Source organism: Garra rufa, chromosome 21 (genome assembly GCF_049309525.1).
Source record: "Garra rufa chromosome 21, GarRuf1.0, whole genome shotgun sequence".
Classification (NCBI taxonomy): domain Eukaryota; kingdom Metazoa; phylum Chordata; class Actinopteri; order Cypriniformes; family Cyprinidae; genus Garra; species Garra rufa.
This window is the reverse complement of record NC_133381.1, coordinates 38,394,833-38,416,235: the sequence shown is the minus strand read 5'-3', so window position 1 is coordinate 38,416,235 and position 21,403 is coordinate 38,394,833. Positions and strand designations below refer to the sequence as shown.

Below are 21,403 nucleotides of genomic sequence, written 5' to 3'. Positions count from 1 at the left end.
ATAAAATGTTGGCAGCCATGAAGATTTTTTTTATGTGCTTAGCAATTTTAATATATATTTTTACATTTTTGTATACATATTTATTAAAAAATATTAAGCATATTTTTCTTATTATTATCAATGATGCTTAATATTTTTGTGGAAACAGTTATCTTTCTTTTTTTGATGAATATAAAGTTCAAAAGAACAGCATTTATTATAAACAGAAATCTTTTGCAAAATTGTAAAACTCTTTACTGATGGGGTGGAATATGAACAAAATCTTACGATATGTGCAATTTTATTTTGCCAGTAATGATAAACATCACATTATAGTTATTTTTGCTTTAAATAAGGTATTATGATATCAGTTTGATGCAATAGAAAAGAACTCACGGAAGACCAGTAACTACCACAAACAGTGATTAAATAAGAGTAAGACACTAATTACAGAACAAATAAATAAGAAATGTTACATACATTGTATGAAGTAATCAAATGTGTTAAAACTGCATATTCTTCACTTTGTAAATTAAATATATTTCTTTTTGCTAAAGTTACAAAAGTGATTAAAGAGCAGTGAGAGATTTTCTCTCTGAGATTGTTTGATTAACATGAATGACAGACACCAAGGATATTAGACTGCTGTCACTTTAAGAGCTGCCTGAATCCAATATCAGATACTGTAAAATAAAATCCCAGGACTTTAATGACATTTCAAGCACTACTTTTTTGTGTCATCTAAGATGTTGAAGTCCCAATCTGAATCAAATGATTCACAATCTGATTGGAGTGCTTCTAAACAGTGAATCATTTTGTGACACAATGGTTTAACTGAGTTTTGAAAAGCTCAGTTTCACTGATCACTATAAGTGCTTCATAAAAGCATTACAAGTGATGCTGAAATTCGAAAAATAAACGCCTCTTATAATTCTGTTTTTTGCTAGTGAATCACTTGAAATGAATGACCGAAGTCACGAGTTTGAAACAATCAAAATGGTGAATGACTCACTTAATTGATTCGGTTCATCTGTTCCTCTTTATAGTCTTCAGCCATGTTTACAGGACACTGTCAGTACTACTACTGGCTTAACTCTGTAGTTTTATGACATTAACTTAAATAAGCTGAAAAAGCATGATTTTTTTTTTAATTGTGTAAATTTTGCATAAAAAGATGTGTGCAAATTTAACACTTATTTCATAGATAGATTGCGTTTCAACAATTCAAGCACTTTTCAAGTACCTCTTCACGAATGTTGTTATTTTCAAGGATTTTCCAGGCCTAAAATTTCAAAAAGTCAAATTCAAGTATTTTAAGCACCTTGTGCGAACCCTGAATACCACAATTTATGCTAAAATAAACATTATCTTAATGTAATGATTCTTTGTACGTTGTTTAGTGCTTTTTCCACAGTATTAAAAATCATTATAAAAACATGAATAAATAACATTATGATAATTATCCCATTATAAAAATTGCTGCTGGGCCATGATACTATTAAATGCACGTTAAATGTGATTTATCCAGTGACATTTGAAAATAACGGCAACATTGGCTGTGTGTCCACGAACTACAAATACAAATGTGTGTCAGCTCCTAAAGCACATCACTTAACTTCAATATTGTATGTTGAATTTACCCTCCCCCAAAATCCACATCCATACACACAGAGGCTCGGCTAAAGCTACATTGGTAGAAAGCAGTGCTGATAGCCTAGTGTCTTTTTTTGCCTCTGAATTAATGTGCTTAAGTGCTCAGCTGAATGTTTCAGGCAGGGTTGCTAGGTTTATAATGCTAGATTTATCCTGAACGTTGACTGTGGCATTATCTGTCATTCTCTAAGCTGCACGCTTTAAAAAAAAGCTCACATTCAACCATTCTCAAGAATATATAATCAGTTAAATCTTTCAAATTTCACAAACGTTTTTTGTCATATGTGACCCTGGACCACAAAACCAGTCATAAGGTAAAATTTTACAAAACTGAGATGTATACAACATATGAAAGCTCAATAAATAAGCTTTCTATTGATGTATGGTTTGTTATGATGGGACAATATTTGGCCGAGATACATCTATTTGAAAATCTGGAATCTGAGGGTGCAAAAAAATCTAAATACTGAGAAAATCACCTTTAAAGTTGTCCAAATTAAGTTCTTAACAATGCATATTACTAATCAAAAATTACATTTTGATATATTTATAGTAGGAATTTTACAAAAAATCTTAATGGAACATGATCTTTACTTAATTTCCTAATGATTTTTGGCATAAAAGAAAAATCAATAATTTTGACCCATACTATGTATTTTTGGCTATTGCTACAAATATACCCCAGCGACTTAAGACTGGTTTTGTGGTCCAGGGTCACATATGAGGTTTTGACTGAGAGGAAGATAATGTCTAAAGAATCTTTTCAATAACACCAGATAAGGCTTAGGCTGAGAGCAGATGCATGTCTTGTGTTTTACTGCTGGAGGTACTACAGAAACACTCACCACATCTTTTCAAGAGAGCCACTGGACCGAAAGCGAACATCTCCCCTAAAGCATCTCTTTCTTTAATAATGACATAAATTAAACATGGGCCCTCACAGAACATCTTCACAGACTTTCCATATAAAACAACTCTTCATAATAATTTATCAGTGTGCATCATTAATTCTGCAATCGCTTGAAACAGTGGCGCCTGAAACAACTGGTGGCAAGAAACTCAAAAGGAGTTGCGGTTTTGATTTTAAGAAAGTCTAAACATTGTAAATACAAAATAATAAATCATAATATGATTATACATGAGCAATATCACACTTGTAGAACAGCTATATCTCACGTCTACAAGTGTGAAATTGCGTTTATACAACAGTACGATGGCATGAGTGTGTAAATACCTAAGAAACAACAACGGAGAGTCTTTAAAAACCGTCTTTTGTGCAGAACTACTTCCTTCCACCACAAATTCAAATCTCAGTTTGACAGATTATCAGCTACTAATTCTAAGGATCTTTTTTGAACTGGTAATGAAGAAGCGTTCAGTTGCTGCATTAAAAGCTCATTGTATTATGTGTACAGTAGTAGAGTATTATAAGAGAGAGATGGTCTGAGCGAGTGCGATTACCGGCATCTGATACAGCATTCATTCTTCAGCTCAATCTCGTATTCACAATAAAACATTAGTTTGAATGTCCACTGAGGAAAGCGATATCTTTGTCGTATTGTTAATATCCTTTCATATGTTAAGGGTGATTTCTGATGAAATTTGAATTTGAATTTTGAATTTGTTAGTTGCGTTAAGCTGAAACTAAAAATATTTGTATTTTTTCAATGTAAACCTTTACTGCTGTCTTGTCGTCATCTAATGGCGGAACAATTGAACTAAAATCACCATCATGAACGCACACACTGTTTCTCAATACTAAACACTATTATTAAATATTACTATTAATAATATTTAATAAACAACAACAACAGCCATCATAAAAGTCGTTACACAATTCAGTCAAAAGTACACAGGCAGCACTCTGATATACAACATTGAATTTACATAAACATTAGGGATGTAACGGTATTGTAAATACCGTCGTACCGCAATAGCAAATTCTTTCGATACTACCGTGGTCGCATGACTCGATAAAACGATAGGTCTTCTAGAAAAGTTTGCTCAGGCGAATGGAGCGAACGGGAGGTAGCGGGAACTACAATTCCCATCAGCCCAGGCGTGGCCATCATCCTTTGCGGTCTGTTGCCCGCCCCCCTTGAACGTCAAGTTCATTTTATTTTCGATATAGCGCCAGATCACAATAGAAGTCATTAAGGTTATCTTTCCTATAGAACAGGTCTATACATTGTTCTTTTATTAAACAAACTAAATTGCCTTATGTTATTTATCTTATTTACACGAAGGCATGTCATTTCTGTCTCTACATGGTCACGTGTTTACAATGTCTCTTCCGCCAAAACACGCAGGACTCCATTCATAAAAACGGATTTTACTATAGCGCGGAATGCCACGGACTTCATTGATGTTTGGATTAATAAATCAAAAGTTGGTCTGTCACTTAATTCAAATCGCGATATGGACTAGTGTCTGTGAAAACTGATATGCAAAAAGACCGTTTTAGTATGAATCCTGCATGTTCCGTTTGCAATGTATGAATGGTGGAGACGCGTTTTTTTTTTTTTTACTGCACGCATATACTGAAGCACACGGGACGCTAACACTAATTTTTAGCATTTGCATCTCACATGAACAGATAAACTCAATTTACAAAGCTGCTGTGAGTGTCACTTTTACCGTTTCATTTAAGAAAACTAGCATCACATCATACTGTACACACAGAACTTCACGGCAACCTGTCAAAATAAAAGTACGGTTTAACATGAAACAGAACATTAGTCTTGTATTACTTTTGTACAGTATAATGTAGGTGTTTATATATTCCTATTTAAATAATTTACATAAAACAATATATATATATATAATAAAAAATAAATATTACAACAAGATTAACCACTTAATTGTAGAAAAAAAATACTACAATTATTATTTAAACATTTTAAACTAAATATAATTTTTCTTCCATGTATTGATTTTAACAGTAAACCTCTGTTTGTTTGCCAAAAATTAAAAGGGTTTATTTTTCATTTGATTAAAAATAAATAAATGTTTATGCTTTCATTTGATTATCAGAAAAATTAAAACACATAAGAATTTCTAAAAAAAAAAAAAAAAAGCAAAAGATTGTAGAGCCCTATTGTTCAAAATGTTAAAATAGAGAGTTTTGGACTTATTTTTCCACTGAAATGAATGTTTTTCGTTATTACACAAAGTAGGCTAAAGTACTGCGAAAAAAAGTAACATGGTTACATGGTTTAATAATTTTTTGTTATTAAAATTGAAAAATTTTGAAAAGTTCAATAAATACCATACCGTGCCATTCCGTGAAGTTTTGATACCGTTACATCCCTAATAAACATTATGAGATTTTGCCAAAACTATTTGCTCTGGAGCAAAAAATAGATTAATGAGACCAAAGACTGCATGTCAGATTTAACCAAAACAAATTATATCTCATGTTTAAACACTATAAAGACATCTGAGCCAGCAGTAATTTCCAGACATTCTGATCGAGTTGAGGCTTCTCTCGACGGGTTCGTGAGCACTGAATCACGTTTTATATAGTTTTCTATATTGATATTAATGATCATTATTACAATATAAAGAGCGATAATCTACTATTTTTCATTATATATGCCCTATGAGCTCATGGTTTTTTTTATAAAATTTAGAAAAAAATTAAACAGTCTGTTGTTAATATAAAAATATTGAATTAAAGTAAAATAATTAAAGTAATTATTGATTAAAGTAATTGGGTAAATTGAAGTATTTGACATAAAAGACAATATATGATTTTTATAATAATAAGGTGAGTATAAAAATCGGCCTCACAAATGTAAAAAATGCACCTGAAAATCAATTCCGCGGGAGCAAATATTTTCCTTACTGAAAAAGTACATTTCTGACCCTGATATACATTACCAGTCATATTTTAGACACACTTTCCCATTCTCTTTGATGGGGAAGTGTGTCCAAAATTTTGACTGGTAGTGTATGCGACCCTGGACCACAAAACCAGCAACTTTTTTAATTGAGATACAACTATTTGGAAAACTGTAATATGAGGGTGCAAAAATCAAAATATTGAGAAAATCACCTTTGAAGTTGTTCATTTGAATGAGAAGGTGTGTCCAAACTTTTGGTCTGTACTGTATATATAATGATAACTTTGACCCATACAATGTATTGTTGGCTATTGCTACAAATATACCCGTGCTACTTAAAACTACTTTTGGGGTCAAGGGTGTATCTATCCATCTACATACATACAATGGTTTTATTCAGTTCATTACATATTCATGCTAGCATAAAAACATAAGTAATCAGTATCCCAATGATGACATTAATGCCAAAAGAAACCACTTCAGACATGTTTTCCAAAAATGTAAATGCTTTTACACCTTGCATTAGGTTCGCTAATGTGAACAGGATATCACACTGACCTGATTTTGCATCCAGTCATATGAAGCCCAGAGTCACTGTGGCTCTGTGGTAGGCAGAACTGGACAGAATGCGCATCCATCTCTCAAACACATCCACAAAGCAGATCTGAACTGCACTTCTGGACCTCTAACCAAACCTGCTTTAATTCATCTCAAACACGTAAGTAAAATAGACCTGATGTAGTACAACACAACAGATGCGTACTTCCAACCAAATGAGCTTTATATCATCTAGGGAGCTGTTCCAAGATTAAATAAGCATTTTCAAACGTCATAATCCCATCATATCCTCAAAAAAAAAAAAACGCTGCAAATGACAATCCATAACTTTGTATGACCTCAACTATTGTGAAAAAGTAAAGAGAAAGTAAAAGAAAGGAATAGAAGCAGGTTCAACAGTTAGTGAGTGGTCAACAGTAGGGTCTCACTAACTAACACCCGGGTATCACAGCATCCCCTGTAAGGGGACGGCCTGACTATGGATGTGTGTTGTTTTGTCTAACCCTGAGGGGGATTACCTCATGACGCCCAACCCCCCACCCAGCTGTGACAGAGGAATTGAAAACGAGACACTGCTTCCTAATGCTACTGCCCACACACATTTCATTTACTATTTCTAGCAAAGACAGCATATATTTGAAAAGTAGTGTGGCAACTGACAATATTCGGCTGAAATCATTGGCCGAAATGTTTCAGATCATGTTTTGGAGGGTCGAAAATCATTGATTGAAACGATGACATTTAATTAGTGCTTCTCCAATAGCGCATTTTGACTGACTGTGTCAGTGACAATATCGTTTTCTCCTTTCTATTCAATCTTCATTTTGATGATCCGCCTAGTCTATGGTGTTTTTAGTTGAAAATCGGACTTTTTCCATGTGTAAGTGGTATAATTGGGTCCCCTTTGCATCTACCAATCCAGAAAATGTGAAAAAGGACAACCCAGTAACTTTGTTTTGGTAAGCTGTTTTCTGCAAGTGTTAATATTACCTTCCCAGCTGTTTACCTTCACAGACATAACCGATTGTTTTTGTAACTCGTGTGTTTTCAAAGGGGTCATCGGATGCCCATTTTCCACAAGTTCATATGATTCTTCAGGGTCTTAATGAAAAGTCTCTAATTTACTTTGGTTAAAAATTCTCAATAGAAGTGTAAAAAAAAACACCCTTTTACCTTGTCAAAGTCAGCTCTGCAAAATATCAGCTCATTTTATCGCATGGGCCCTTTAAATGCAAATGAGTTCTGCTCGCCCCGCCCCTCTCTAGTGAGGAATTACGAGCTGTAACGTTTACTTTAGCCGCATTTATCCACGTTTAGGTGTGTTTATCTGCGAAACTTGCCAACAAGCACATTATTAAGAAAGGCCATTTGCAAAGATGCATGAAAAAACCCTTATACTGACTTCTGCTGTGGGTGAAGCTGCATCACGAATGATTCACACGAACATAGACGCATATGTAGATCGGGATCGACACTTTTCTTTTAAAACCGAAAGTAACATTAAACCTCTGCCTCTTAAGCGGCTCAGATGTCGGGAGTAAATGACTGCTGCTATGTTCATTATTACATCCAACAACAGAACACCTCAATCGCTCAATTAGAGTCTTCCTCTGCACCTGAGTCACACAATGGCGACCATATTTGGACTGTTTCAGCTCGGTGTGGGCGGGTCTAAGGTAAGACGCTCATGTCAATCAACTGTGTTTCATCACAACGACAAGAAGCAGCAGCAGCACATTTGCATTTAAACAGTTTATGCTTCCACTCAAAACAGTTATTTCAAAAGGTTTTTTGAGCTGAAACGTCACAGACATTCTGGGGACACCTGAGACTTATAATACATGTTGTAAAAAGAGGCATAATTGGTCTCCTTTAAGTAAACATTATTTGCCATCTAATAATCACAATAAGCTTTGCGCTTTACTTCTGATATGAATAAATCAGAGCTTTCAAATTATTCCAGTTAAATAACAAAATTCAAACAAGACATCAACTCGGGTATGTTTGTCACTGATTACTCAGTGAGTTTCAATAAAAAAACATCAAATAATGTCGTAAAGCATGTTACATGACATCACTTTTACCTCATGTAAAAACCATTGAATGGCTTCAGTCAGCTAGAAAAAAATCATTAAGCTTCATGCCAAATATAAGCCATATATTACATATCAATTTTATTCATATTATCATCGACTTCCACAGCACTTTTTTCCATATTATGGAAGTCAATGGCTTCAACTGTTTGGTTACATTTTTCAAAATATCTTTTTTTGTGTTCATACAGATTTGGAATGACATAAATGTGACCCTGGACCAAAAAAAAAAAAAAAAACAGTCATAAGGGTAAATTTTTTGAAATTGAGATTTATACATTATCTGAAAGCTGAATAAATAAGCTTTTGTTAGGATAGGAAACTATTTGGCTGAGATACAACTATTTAAAAAATCTAGAAAACTGAGGGTGCAAAAAATCTAAATATTGAGAAAATCACCATTAAAGTTGTCCAAATGAAGTTCTTAGCAATGCCTACTACTAATAAAAAATTAAGTTTTGATATATTTACGGTAGGAAATGTACAAAATATCTTCATGGAACGTGATCTTTACTTAATATCCTAATGATTTTTGGAATAGTTTTGACCCACACAATGTATTTTTGGCTATTGCTACAAATATACCCGTGCTACTAGAGACTGATTTTGTGGTCCAGGGTCACAAATAATGATATTTTTTTTTATTTTGGGTGAACTATCCCTTTAATGTATGTTTGAATATATCTGTCATGAAGTTATCATTACAGCCACCTTTAAATATTTATATTTCAATAATAAAGTGGGAACATAAATGTCATTAAATGATGACATAAAAACTGTGCAATATAAATGTTTATAGACTATTCTAGATGTTATAGACTTGAGTGTTGATTATTAAATAAACATTAAACAAACACAAATTTTGCTTTTGCTACAAAAAAAAGGAAGTTCACACACAGCAAATGAATTTGATGAGAGAAGCATGACAGCTTTACATTTACTTCTTATTAGAAATGTATGCGGCAGGTCACAGAAAGGACGATTAGCCAAGCTGTCAGCGACACATTTAAAGAGAAACCAGAGCCCACACTAACCATACTTAGGTCAGCATTTCTTCACACAAGCGTGGCTTTCAAAGAACTGACAAAGTGAGAGGGTTCTGCAATAGAAGCTAGTCATTCACTTTAAATAATGACACAGATCAATCAAATCAAATATACGTGATTAAAAATAGAAGGAAAATTGAATATTGTGAAATATTATTACAGTTTAAAATAATGGTGTTCTATAATAATATATTTTAAAGTTGAAAATATTCCTGTGATGCAAAGCAGAATTTTTATCAGCCATTAATTCCGTTTTCTGTGTCACATGATCCTTCAGAAATCATTCTAATATGCTGATTAATTACTGTTATTATCAATGATTTTTTTTTTTTTTTGGAACCAGTGTTTCTTTTTTCAGGATTCTTGATTAAAAAAAGGTTAAAAATAACAGCATTTATTAAAAAAAATAAATCTTTTCTAACAATATAAGTCTTTGCTATGACTTTTTATCAATTTAACACATCCTTGGTGAATAAAAGTATTATTATTTTCTGACCCGAAACTTTTAGATGCCAGTTTATATTGTTACAAAAGATTTACATTTTAAACAAACGCTGTTCTTTTCAACTTTTTATTTGTTAAAGAATCCTTGAAAAAAAAAAAAAACAGGTTCCAACTAAATATTAAGCAGCACAACTGTTTTCAACATTGATAATAAATCAGAATATTACAATGATTTATACATTTTAAAATATATTCACGTAGAAAACAGTTATTTTGAATTGAAGTAATATTTCACAATATTAGTTTTTTTCTGTAATATTTTTAGGGCCCTATGAAATACATTTTGCTTTTTCCCTCAAATTCAGTTTTATTTTCATTTTTACCAAATTCTGTTTTCCATTAATTTTCTGGTTTACATCTGAATGGTTCCATTAATTTCAATAATCAAAAGCACCTTTAATTAATCCATTTTATACAAAAAAATATATAATTATTTTTATTTTATATATAGATATATAATTTATTTATTTTTCAGAAATACATTTTTCTGGTAAATAAATTCTGGAAAACAATTTTTCTGCTAAATATTCCTTAAATAGCAACATTTTAATAATAACTGTATTAGTAGTAGTACTATCATTACACAAAGGAATATATTTCTGTCAGAGTTTCTTCAAGTTAAAACAAACTATTTGACGGGCTGCTGTGAATATAATTAATTTTCTGTTTTTCAACATTGATAACAATATTCATAATCAGCATATTAGAATGATTTCTGAAGCATCATGTGACGCTGAAAACTGGAGTAATGATGCTAAAAATTCATCTTTGTATCACAGAAATAAATTACATTTTAAAACATATTCATGTAGAAAACAGTTATTTTAAATTGAAATAATATTTCAGAATATTGCAGTTTTTTCTGTATTTTTAATCAAATAAATGCAGCCTTGATGAGCATAAGAAACGTCTATAATTTCTGATCACCAAACTTTTGAGCAGCAGTGTGTATGAGATATAGAAAACTCTGTTTTGTATTAACCTAGAAGACAAAATGAACACGGACATAATGGGAAAGATACATTTTCCAGGACTCTGAAGGACTGGTAACTGTGAACAATCCAAAAACTATGTAACAGATATGCACCTATTATCAAAATAATTTTATGACCGATAACCGCTAAGTTGGAGCTACTTTCAGTATTAAAAAAAAAAGGTTTGGTGAATTACTCATAAATAAAACATTTACGAGTCTTTAAATTAGAAGCGACACGCTCGTAAAGTTTAAGAGTTGCTGGTAAATTTCCACAATATGGAAAAACTTTTACCCTTAAGATTTTGGTGAACACAGCCCCTGCAGGGTTTTATCACAACTGACATCTACTAAACGCAGACAAAACATCTTACACAATAGAGAGTTCACTAGAAAAAGCCTAGACATCAAATCTTGATATTGAGAAAAAGTGATGAGAAAAGTGTGCAAGTGGCTCACACCCTTCCCCCATTTTCTAGTCACTGTATACCAGGTGCAGGACACTCTTAACTAATCCTCGTAATACTTTGAATTACAAGCGTGCTAGCAATCAGAAGCAAAAATAGGCCTGTACTAGGTTACACTCTTTTAAAAAGACAAATATAGAAAGAAAACGGCCTGAGGGAGAAAGAAAGATGAAGGAGCTGTTTAGCTTTCAACAAATATTTAAGGATTGCTTTGCCTTCACTGGTTACCATGCATATGGCATCTTGTCACTGTCAATAGTTTTTGAAGGAAAATAAAAAGCTTTAGTGAAAGAGTCTGGCTCTGCAAACTCCCAAATTGAGGCTCAACCACACTTTTGTCCCTACATGGCACACGGCTGCGGCTGATGTTGACTGCCTGGAGTTCTTCCCAGTTGTGGGACATCACATTCTCATTTCCTGTAAACTTCCGTGCCTAACTATCTTGTTTCTTTTCTGGCTTTAAGTCTGCATTAAGCTAAGAAATATCAAAACATTCTGGCTCATGTTTCAACATCTCTTCCACATGCACATCCACAACATCCAAATGTATTCCTGCTAAGGTGGTTTACTGTACACTCTTGCCCTAAAACAGTCTTGCAGAATATAAAACGCAGACTGAAAACTCCCAGCGTCCCAGTTTCTTATTTAAACCCGTGTTTTTTCAAAATGCCTCAAAATGCTAAATGACTCAACAGTAAAACATGAAGTGGGTTTGGGAGTCCTGCGCCGTAGCTTTTGAACCCCAGCATGTTTTTGTAGATTAATAAGCTCATTCCACTGAGGGAACAGCTGGTGGGGAAAAAAATCACAGTAAAAGCCACTCAGATTGTTCGAAACCACAATGAAGTAAAGTAAACATAGTTTTTTTTTTTTTTTTTAACCTAAAGTCCGGTAATCCCCAAAGGAAAACAGGACAGATTCTTACCTATAGTCATCAAAAGAATACATATCGGGAAGTTGCTCCGTAGACACCAAGGAGAAAGAAAATTCCTTACAGCCGGATGAAACGAAAAGAAAACATGGAATAGGAGGGGGGATGAAAGAAAGCTATGCCTACTAGTTCATCCCTCATCGTCTCAGCTAGGTAAAACACAAAGTGCACTCATTTCTGATGTACAATAATGCAAGAACAGCGAGTTTGTGTGAGTGAAGAAGGGTAGAGGAAGAAAACCAGAGAGAGAGAGAGAGAAAGAGAGAACATGTGACAGAGATGGACCAGTCACCTTGCCCTGCTCACATCCATTCTTATCCACTCAAAGGATTGGAAGGCGGTCTGTGCCTTAAAGGAGTCTCTTTCCACAACAGAAATAATACAGCCAAGAAAAAGCCACATGATCCTTCAGACACACACATATGCTCATTCATGGAGCTTTCCAGAAGAAACAGGAAGGCTGTTGGTATTCATTGGGAAAAAAAGCGATGTTTGTCTTGCTTAGGTTAAATGACTCACTTTAGTCCAACGAGCTTAATTAAAGGGAAAGTTCACCCACAAATGAAAATTCTGTCATTGTTTACTCACCCTCGTGTTCCAAACCCCGTAAGACATTCGTTCATCTTCAAAACACGAATTAAGATATTTTCTGGTGAAATCCAAAAGCTTTTTGAACCTGCATATACAGCAATGCAACTGACACGTTCAAGACCCAGAAAGGTAGTAAGGGCATTGTTTAAATAGTCCATGTGAAATTAGTGGCATCAAAGAAAACTAAAATTATGACTTTATTCAGTGATTTCTTCTCTCCTGGGACAGTCCGCCGTTTTTGGAGCTTGAATGTGTCAGTTGCGTTGCTGTCTATGGAGGGTCAGAAAGCTCTCAAATTTCATCAAAAATATCTTAATCTGAGTTCTGAAGATGAACGAAGGTTTTACGTGTTTGAAACATGAGGGTGAGTAATTAATGACAGAATTTTCATTTTTGGGTGAGCTATCACTTTAACCATGTGCACAGAAATAATCAGAAAGAAATGTATATGCCCTATATATAGATACTGTACATAAACACTGATGGTATATGGCAAAACCAGTCATAAGGGTAAATTTGTAATTATTTAATTAAATTATATAAATAAATAAATAAAAATTTGCATGGATGTCCACTGAATTTATTCCAAAATTCATTTTTTTCTGTTTTCATTTTTTTGGGATTCTGTTTATTTTAGACTCTGTTCTAATGGTTAAATTAAAATAATATTAATCAAAAGCATGTCTAAATAATTGCAACCATGAAGCGTACACAATTTAACAGCAATTTATTAAAAATGTAACAAATCTTTTTAAGGCCTTATGAAAATATGTTTTTTTTTTTTTCAAAATATTTTTTTTTTTTTTTTTATATTCACCAAGTTTTTTTATTAACTTTCTGGATTCCATTTTAATGGTTTCATTCAGTTTTAACAATCAAAAGCACCTCTAATTAATTAATTTTATGAAAAAAAATATATATATATAATTTTCTATTTTCAGAAATACTGTCTATTTACATTTTTTCGTAAATAAATTCTGTTAAATAATTTTTATGGTAAATACTTCTTAAATAATAATGTTTTAATAATAACTGTATTAGTAGTAGTAGTAGTAGTAATACTATCATTACATTAAATCATTTATTTCTGTCACAATTTCTTCAAGTTAAACCAAACTTTTATTTTGTCTAGTGGCTGTGAAGTCATTAAAGTTTCCGTTTGGGTATGATATGACAGTAGGTTTTTCTCAAAAAGGTAAAATGCTCATGAAGTGACTCACAGAGTATTGTAGTTCTAAAGATCATGTTTTTGTGTTCCTTTACTCATATATTGAGGTTACAGAGACTGAAAACACCACGAACATCACATGCATTTCAGTATGTGTGTAGAAAACAAAACAGTGAGTTTACAGGAGGACTCCTATTTAAATAGTAGTTTTGTGGCGTAATATTCACATTTTGTAAGTGTACTGGCCTAGTCTGATTTATTCATTCAAAATTTGGCAAATTCTTTGATATTCTGCGTTGTAGAGTAAATTACATTTTTATGACTGTATCCAGCGATTTTATTTGCGTTTTTCACATCACAGAAACCACAGGGCCCTAATAAAGTAATAAGTTCTGAATTAACACATTTTTTAAATTCATGGCCACAGTATCTCTGGATTGTTTTAACTTCTCATCTGGAGGCTGTGCTCATACACTAAAAACCTCCAGGATTTACATACTCTAAAAACACCATTTATTTTTACAGATATTTCAAAAGCTCATAATGACACCTTTAAGAACTAATAATAATAAAATGCAGTGCCACACTGTAGTAAAAATGTGTTTGTGCTGGCAGATGAGACTCTCGGTTCACGGAAACGAGGGAATGAATCATGACAGCTGGATTTGATACATCTTTGGGGTCTCGGATAAATTGCGCAAGAGGACACACAAAGAAAATTCGTTTGCTTTAGCTTGACAAGTCAAAAAGTGACAAAACATCCTCACTGATAATAACAGCGATCAAATTGAGCATAACTGACAACTAGCACTACCAGCATGTGTAACATTTAGATGTTTACACAAAAACAGGATCTTCTGTTGACACAAATGAACTCTTAACGCATGTCAACAAACACAATCCATGTGTCTCAGTGGCTGGACCATTAACATAATCAACTGATCTCAAACCTATTGTATAAACACTCCCTGCTTCCTGCCAACATGGGAGTGAATGCTTAAACCTTACCATATTGGAGCACTCCTGCTAAAAATAGCCTACATTGTGAAGTAAAGACTTTTGCTCAGAGAGTCAAGGGTTGAATAAATCATTCCACTGAACCAGTTCCTCAGTTTCCCGCTGGCAAGAATGCAACCCAGTCCAGAACAATTTAAGACTTCCTTCTAGTCCAGACAGAGAGAGAATAAAGGAAAGTGAAAGCGGAGCGGACACATGCAAACGACCTTAGAGAGGCTGGAATAAATGCACAAACTTATGTAGGTGTTCATGATGATACAGGCTACTCTTTATGCTTGGCGCTCATACCCTAGTGAAAAACAAAATCATACAACTGATTTAAAATACTACAAATACATTTACATATTATGCACTGAATAAAAATACCCTGCAATTGTACTTTTAGTACAATTTTAAAAATGAAGGTGCTGCACGATGCCATAGAAGAATCTTTTTTGTCTAAAGAACCTTTAACATCTCAAGAACCTTTCTGATTTACAAAAGATTCTTTGTGGTGAAATAAGGTTCTTCAGATTATAAAAAAGGTAAGAAAGAGATGGCTCTTTAAAGACCTTTGAATCAAAAATGGTTCTATGGCATCGCTGTGAAGAACCTTTTAAATAACCTGTATTTTTAAGAGTGTAAACTAAACGGGTATACTTAAAGTCTGCTCAATTGAAACGACTAATGTTGCATTAAATGTGCAGAAGCAGTGCTGAAGATATATTTATCTTTGATTGTGCTAAACTATTGGAAGTATATTGCAAGATCATACAATGATATTAAACCATATTTTAGGCTTAATGTTACGAAATGTGAACTGTGCATAAGTGGTACTCCAAATAAAGTTCAATTACAATTTTTATATCAGTAAGCCTCGAGCAATGTGTCAGTAAATATGTTAATAGACTTGAACTATACTTAGCTTAGTATGAAATGAATGCTTTTTAAATCTAGTACTTTTTACTAGGGTATGCACACAAGTTTGTGATTTCCTAATAAGGGATTAAAATCAACTGCAGAAAAAGCATTTTTATCATTCAAAACCAAATTGCGTTTACCAATCAAATTCCCTGTAATACTTTATCTAACTAAAAAGGCCAATCAACAATTAGCACAATCCATTGAATTAATTGCTCAAATTATAAACATATATATTATGTTATGTATATGTTCTCATTCAACATTTTCTTCAAAAGTGATGAGCTCATGTGCTTTTGCATTTGTTTCCAGATCACACCTAAGCATGAATACAACTAGATTCTTCATTACCAGATTGATTCTGAACACACCCAGTGAATATTCACTGCATGGGTGGAGACATGTGCGTGTTCTGCTCATTCACTTTAGCATTTAAATAAAATACTGTGTGTGGTCACGCTAATTCCCGAGGACATTTTAAGTTAAACTTGTCACAGCCATCGGCATCAATGCTCCGCATCTCGGCACACGGAATAAGCGAACACACCCCAAACACTGACTCCATCCGCCGGTGTCAGCAGAACAGAAAACAGGTGAAGAATCTGCTCACTCATAAAAGAGCTTTCAGTGGCCGTGTGCCAAATTTTATGAGCTGACTACTCAAAAAGCATTCTGGGGATCCATTTCTAGGCGTGTCCTAAGGATCGTTAGAGAATGAATCAATGATTCAAATGAATGGTTTACGAATCGCTGTAGTTCGCTTCCATTAACTGATTCATATTTCATATTTTAAATGCAGTAACATTTGAGTGCGGACTGTAAATTAGCATTTAACAGGAATATTTATATTTCTTAATTATTTGAGTCACAGTTTGAATCCTAACTAGACATCTCGTTTAAGAACCGAATGAACTGAAATATGTAGGATCATTCAAAAGATCGATCTGCTTTGTTGTTGTTTGTCAGGAAAATCGTTAGGATGCTTAGCTATACACCTCCACACCATATTTATAACAATGAACAACACAGAGGAGCAATATAGTTCACTTTCAGAACCATTTTTCCAACTTTAAAGAGCACGAGAATTTAAAGCGGCAGACAAAATAACTGCAGCAGCGCACGAGTGGGCGTGGCCATTTGTAAATTGCATGGGTGTGGCTTCCGGTCTTATCGCGTCCAGCTGTTTTCAGATGTGCAAAACAGCTTGTTTTGCTGTTTGATATTGCAAATTGGTGTCTTACCATATCATTTTGATGTATTATCTTAATTATGAACAGTTACGAAAATTAACCATGGTTTATTGACACATTAATTACCACTTGTATAGCCATAGTTTTACTAGAAATACCACGGTTAAACTATAGTCACTGTAGCGAGACCACGGTTAATTTGTTTTTACCATGGTTTAAAAAAATGGTTTTATTTGTAGTAAAACCATGGTTAATTTTCATAAGGGAACAGTTTTACCATTTACTGCCTGTAGTGGTTAATGAACTGGAAGTCTCGCCCATGCGTCTGTGTTAAAGAATAAGATGGATAGCTAGAGCAAATAGCATTTGAGCTCGGACTATATAGCCTATTAGCATTTAATTGTTTGGAGTTTCTGAAGGAATAGCAATGTTTTTATATTAAATCTAACCTCATGTAAGAACCAATTGAACTGATATGTCGTTGACTGCTTTGTTGTTATTTGTCAAGAAAACACTAATGATGCGTTCACACCAAGAACGATAATAGCTGTAACTCCAAACCACATCTATTTGTTAATAACGTAGAAGAACGATGTGGTTGAAATCCCTTTCATGATTTTTCCAACTGCCAAAGAGCATGCAAACTTAAAGCGGCAGACAAAATAACTGATGCTGATATGTGACCCTGCACCACAAAACATAAGTAGCATGTGTATATTTGTAGCAATAGCCAACAATACATGCATGGGTCAAAATGATCGATTTTTCTTTTATGCCAAAATCATTAAGATATTATGTAAAGATCATGTTCTGTGAAGACATTTTGTTAATTTTTCGACCATAAATATATCAATTAGTTAGTAATATGCATGGCTGAGAACTTCATTTGGACAACTTTAAAGGTGATTTTCTCAATATTTAGATTTTTTTTTGCACACTGATTCCAGATTTTTAAACAGTATCTCGACTAAATATTGCCATGTCCTAACAAACTATATACATCAATGTAAAGCTTATTTATTCAGCTTACAGATTGGCCCTTACTACTGGTTTTGTAGTCCAGGGTCACATGTGTATTGTAGTTGTCATTCTCAACGTGAAACGCTATTTCTGGAGCGTTAATTGGCAGATTTGTCTACAAATTGTAATTAAGTCTGAGAAGACGTATTTCAATCTCAAACATTTGCTTTTTAACTTATTAGTTATGTAGATGATTAAATAATTCACATTAAAAAAATCGCTTGTCGCCGCCTACCGACGTAAACGATAAAGCTTTCAGAAAAGAGTCACTGACCCGAATGAGTGAACGAATCTTTTTAACGAACTGATTCAAAAGATTCAAATAACTGAAAAGCATCGAAAGAGGACACCCATAATGCTGTCTAGGTAGGAAGCTCGCAGGGTTTGAAACACACCCAGTGCTTTATAAATGTATATAGCAATATCTGTGTTTATATACACCAATGCATTTTGATGTATATACATGCAGTGTCAACACATTGGGCTGCTTACCTCATTTTCTGATGATATCCCCACGAATGTATGGATGCAATAAATAATTTGAAAAGGTGAAAAAAGAAACTTAGCAAAGCCACAGAGGCGAGCCGCTGTCTCGGCGCATAAATATGTATTTTAATGAGTATAAATACAACACGTGTACTATTCCATAAAACAATGGTCAGCTTGAATGTATATGCTCATCCAGCGATGCACAGCCAGTCCTTGGATCAGAAGCAATGCAGATGTCTCGAAAGATCTACAGCATGTCGCTCTCTGTCACCACAGCTGAATAAAACATATCCCATGTTCAGCTCATGGTCGCGCCTACAACATCGATCTCAATTGCGGACTGCAAACGTGCACTGGAGTTGCCATTTTCCTCCACCGTGTTATGACAATGAGAAAGGAGCTTAACGGGATAGTGCAAAAACAAACACGCACAACCGCGACCGCTGCTGGGCCAACGAGGCATTGCAACTTCCTCTGAGCCCTGCCTCATTGGGTTACAGTTATTCCTCCTCTTCCTGTTATTCATGCTCATTTGGTTGTGTTGTATAAACAGGCATAAACAAATTACTTTTGTTGGATGATAAATGATGTTTATGACTACGTCTGCTGCTGGTCAGGGCATCACAGTGTGGAGTGTAAAGGGTTTAACAAATGGAGAAAACAACATGTTTTTCCTACGACTTCCAGACTATCTTGTTCCATTTGGGTGCTTGTTTCTGAAAAGTGGAAAGGACGCTTGATTTTCCCATTTTATTATACATTCATGTAATGCAGTATTGTCATGTGTCCTTCAAAACCCCACCAAAAACAAAGCTTTCTCATATTTCACAGAGCTAACATGTTTTCCTTTATTTTCATGGCTATGCCATCTGACAATGAATTTGGAAAAATAGGTTAGACAGTTACATTGCTTGTGCATGCTTAGTTTTATTATTAATACTACAGTCACTTGACTGCAACTGTTCAATCTTGTTTCTCAAGCGGAGGTTATGAAAATGGAGCTTAACTCTACTGTAAATGTGCACTACGTGATGTTTAGTTAAGATACCTGATGCACAAAACAGATTCGATGTCAGATTGAGGATTAAATGAAATCAGCAGAGGTGGGACCAAGTCATTGTTTTGCAAGTCACAAGTAAGTCTCGAGTCTTTGCATTCAAGTCTCAAGTCAAGTCCCGAGTCAAGCCAGACAAGTCCCAAGTCAAGTCCCAAGTCAAGACGAGCAAGTCCAAGTCGAGTTGCAAGTCCTCAACTTTAAGCTTCAAGTCCTAAACAAGTCACTAGTGCTGTTTGCCCAAATAAGTGTCTCTGTATTAATTACTACAGTAAATTTAAAGTCAATAATAGTCTATAGTAGGTATAATTATAAAATATAGACTATAATAATTAGTGATGTTTTATTGAGGAATTTATCATTGTTTGTGATCAAATATAGGCCTAATTGAATTAATAATTTATTTTAAGTCCACTGTTTCATTTGTTAAATATTCAGTGACTTTAATAAATCAGTTGAGTAAAAAAAAATATATAAGTATAAAAATATATAAATATTTGAAAGGTTTAGCCAATTATTAGGCTACTGTTGTTTCTTCTCATAATTATTATTATAAGTGGTTTATAGTGATTATGTTTGAATGTCAAAGGGGCCGTTCATATGTCGCGTCTTTTGCGCGCTCAAGTTCAAATTTCAAATGTAGACGCGCGGTATGCGCGCTCTTTATGGAAGCGACGCGGTCGCGAGGCGCGACCTTACTGTACGCGACGCGCTCGCTTTTTTCCAGGCGCGTTCGCGCCGCATAGAGATAAAAACATCTCACCACAGGTCTTGTGACAAGAACCAACCGAACAGCTTTATCCTTTTCCTTAATAACATTGAAAGCACTGCCGAGTTGGAGAAACAGCTTATCATAGTTGTACAGGAATAACAATTTTTAAATAAATTTAATAGCAGAGCTACTGCAAGTGATTTTTAATGCTGGAAATCCATTTATCCTTTACTAAAACTTCCGCCTCTTCATGGAGAGTGGGTCATGGTTGCTTAAAGCCCGGCTCACACTACAGGAGTTTTAGCCCGATTTTGCCCTGATTTTCCCCTCCCAAACGTGGTGTTTTATGAATATAAATTATAACGTGTGTGTATATAGGCCTATATATAAATAAAATACATATGTATATAATTTTGAAACACAAAATAAATGAGGCTCAAACATTATTAACAAACGTGCGTGTTTATTTTAGCACTTCAGTCAGTGAACAGGCAGCCAAAAAATGCAAAACTAAATCAAAGAAATAATATATTTAAATAAGAAAGTACCCTAAATAACCATGTTAAATAGGCTATTAAACAAACATTCGTTGCAAAAATGTCGGACGTCTCATCTACTGGCCCGAGTCCGACTGGAACCTGTCTTTTTTTCTCTTTCTCTTCCCCATTACTGCTGCTTTTAATAGCAAAGTGATTACATTTATTTTCGTTTCTTTAGTTTATGAAGTTAATTTAGATATATTTTTGGAACACTTTTTGTTTTTTAAATTCAAGTTTTTTTGTTTGTTTTTTTAAGTAAAGACCAATTGCGACCAGCGGCAGACAGATTAATTTAGCCTGCTCAAGTCATCACGATTTAAATTAAAATCCATAGTTATATATATAAACGTATCAAAAGTATCAAAAGCATATCACAATATTAGCTTAATCGTTCAATGTGTCGTTGCCCGACACATGGTAATTACTTTTGCTGGGGCTTTGCGGCCAGGTGCATTTGAACACTGACCCCTTCCAGAGAGAGATCACCAGAGGTGCTCCCTCCAGCATTATTATCCTAATAATATCTTGTAGTGTGATGCGCCACGAATTTCAAATATTGTAGTGTATGCATGTTTAGGATTTCAGGTAAGATAATCTGCAAAGTTTCTCCGTATGTGTGCGCTGCAACCAGATTTCATATTCGGTTAGGATTTTAAAACTCCTGTAGTGAGAGC

General features: G+C 34.1%; 1 protein-coding gene across 5 annotated transcripts in view; it reads right to left on the bottom strand.

Moving 5' to 3' along the window:
• The window catches only part of evla (Enah/Vasp-like a), a 58,974-nt gene extending 39,458 nt beyond the window's left edge, over positions 1-19,516 (bottom strand). For 4 of the 5 annotated variants that reach the window (XM_073827058.1, XM_073827061.1, XM_073827062.1 and 1 more), the window contains exon 1: positions 12,044-12,237. In XM_073827058.1, coding sequence (XP_073683159.1) covers positions 12,044-12,066 — 23 coding nt within the window. In that variant the 5' untranslated portion in view covers positions 12,067-12,237. Of the gene's footprint in view, positions 1-12,043; positions 12,238-18,427 lie in introns of those variants that run through there. The other variant, XM_073827059.1, reaches the window with a different exon arrangement.
• Positions 19,517-21,403: the final 1,887 nt, after the last annotated feature.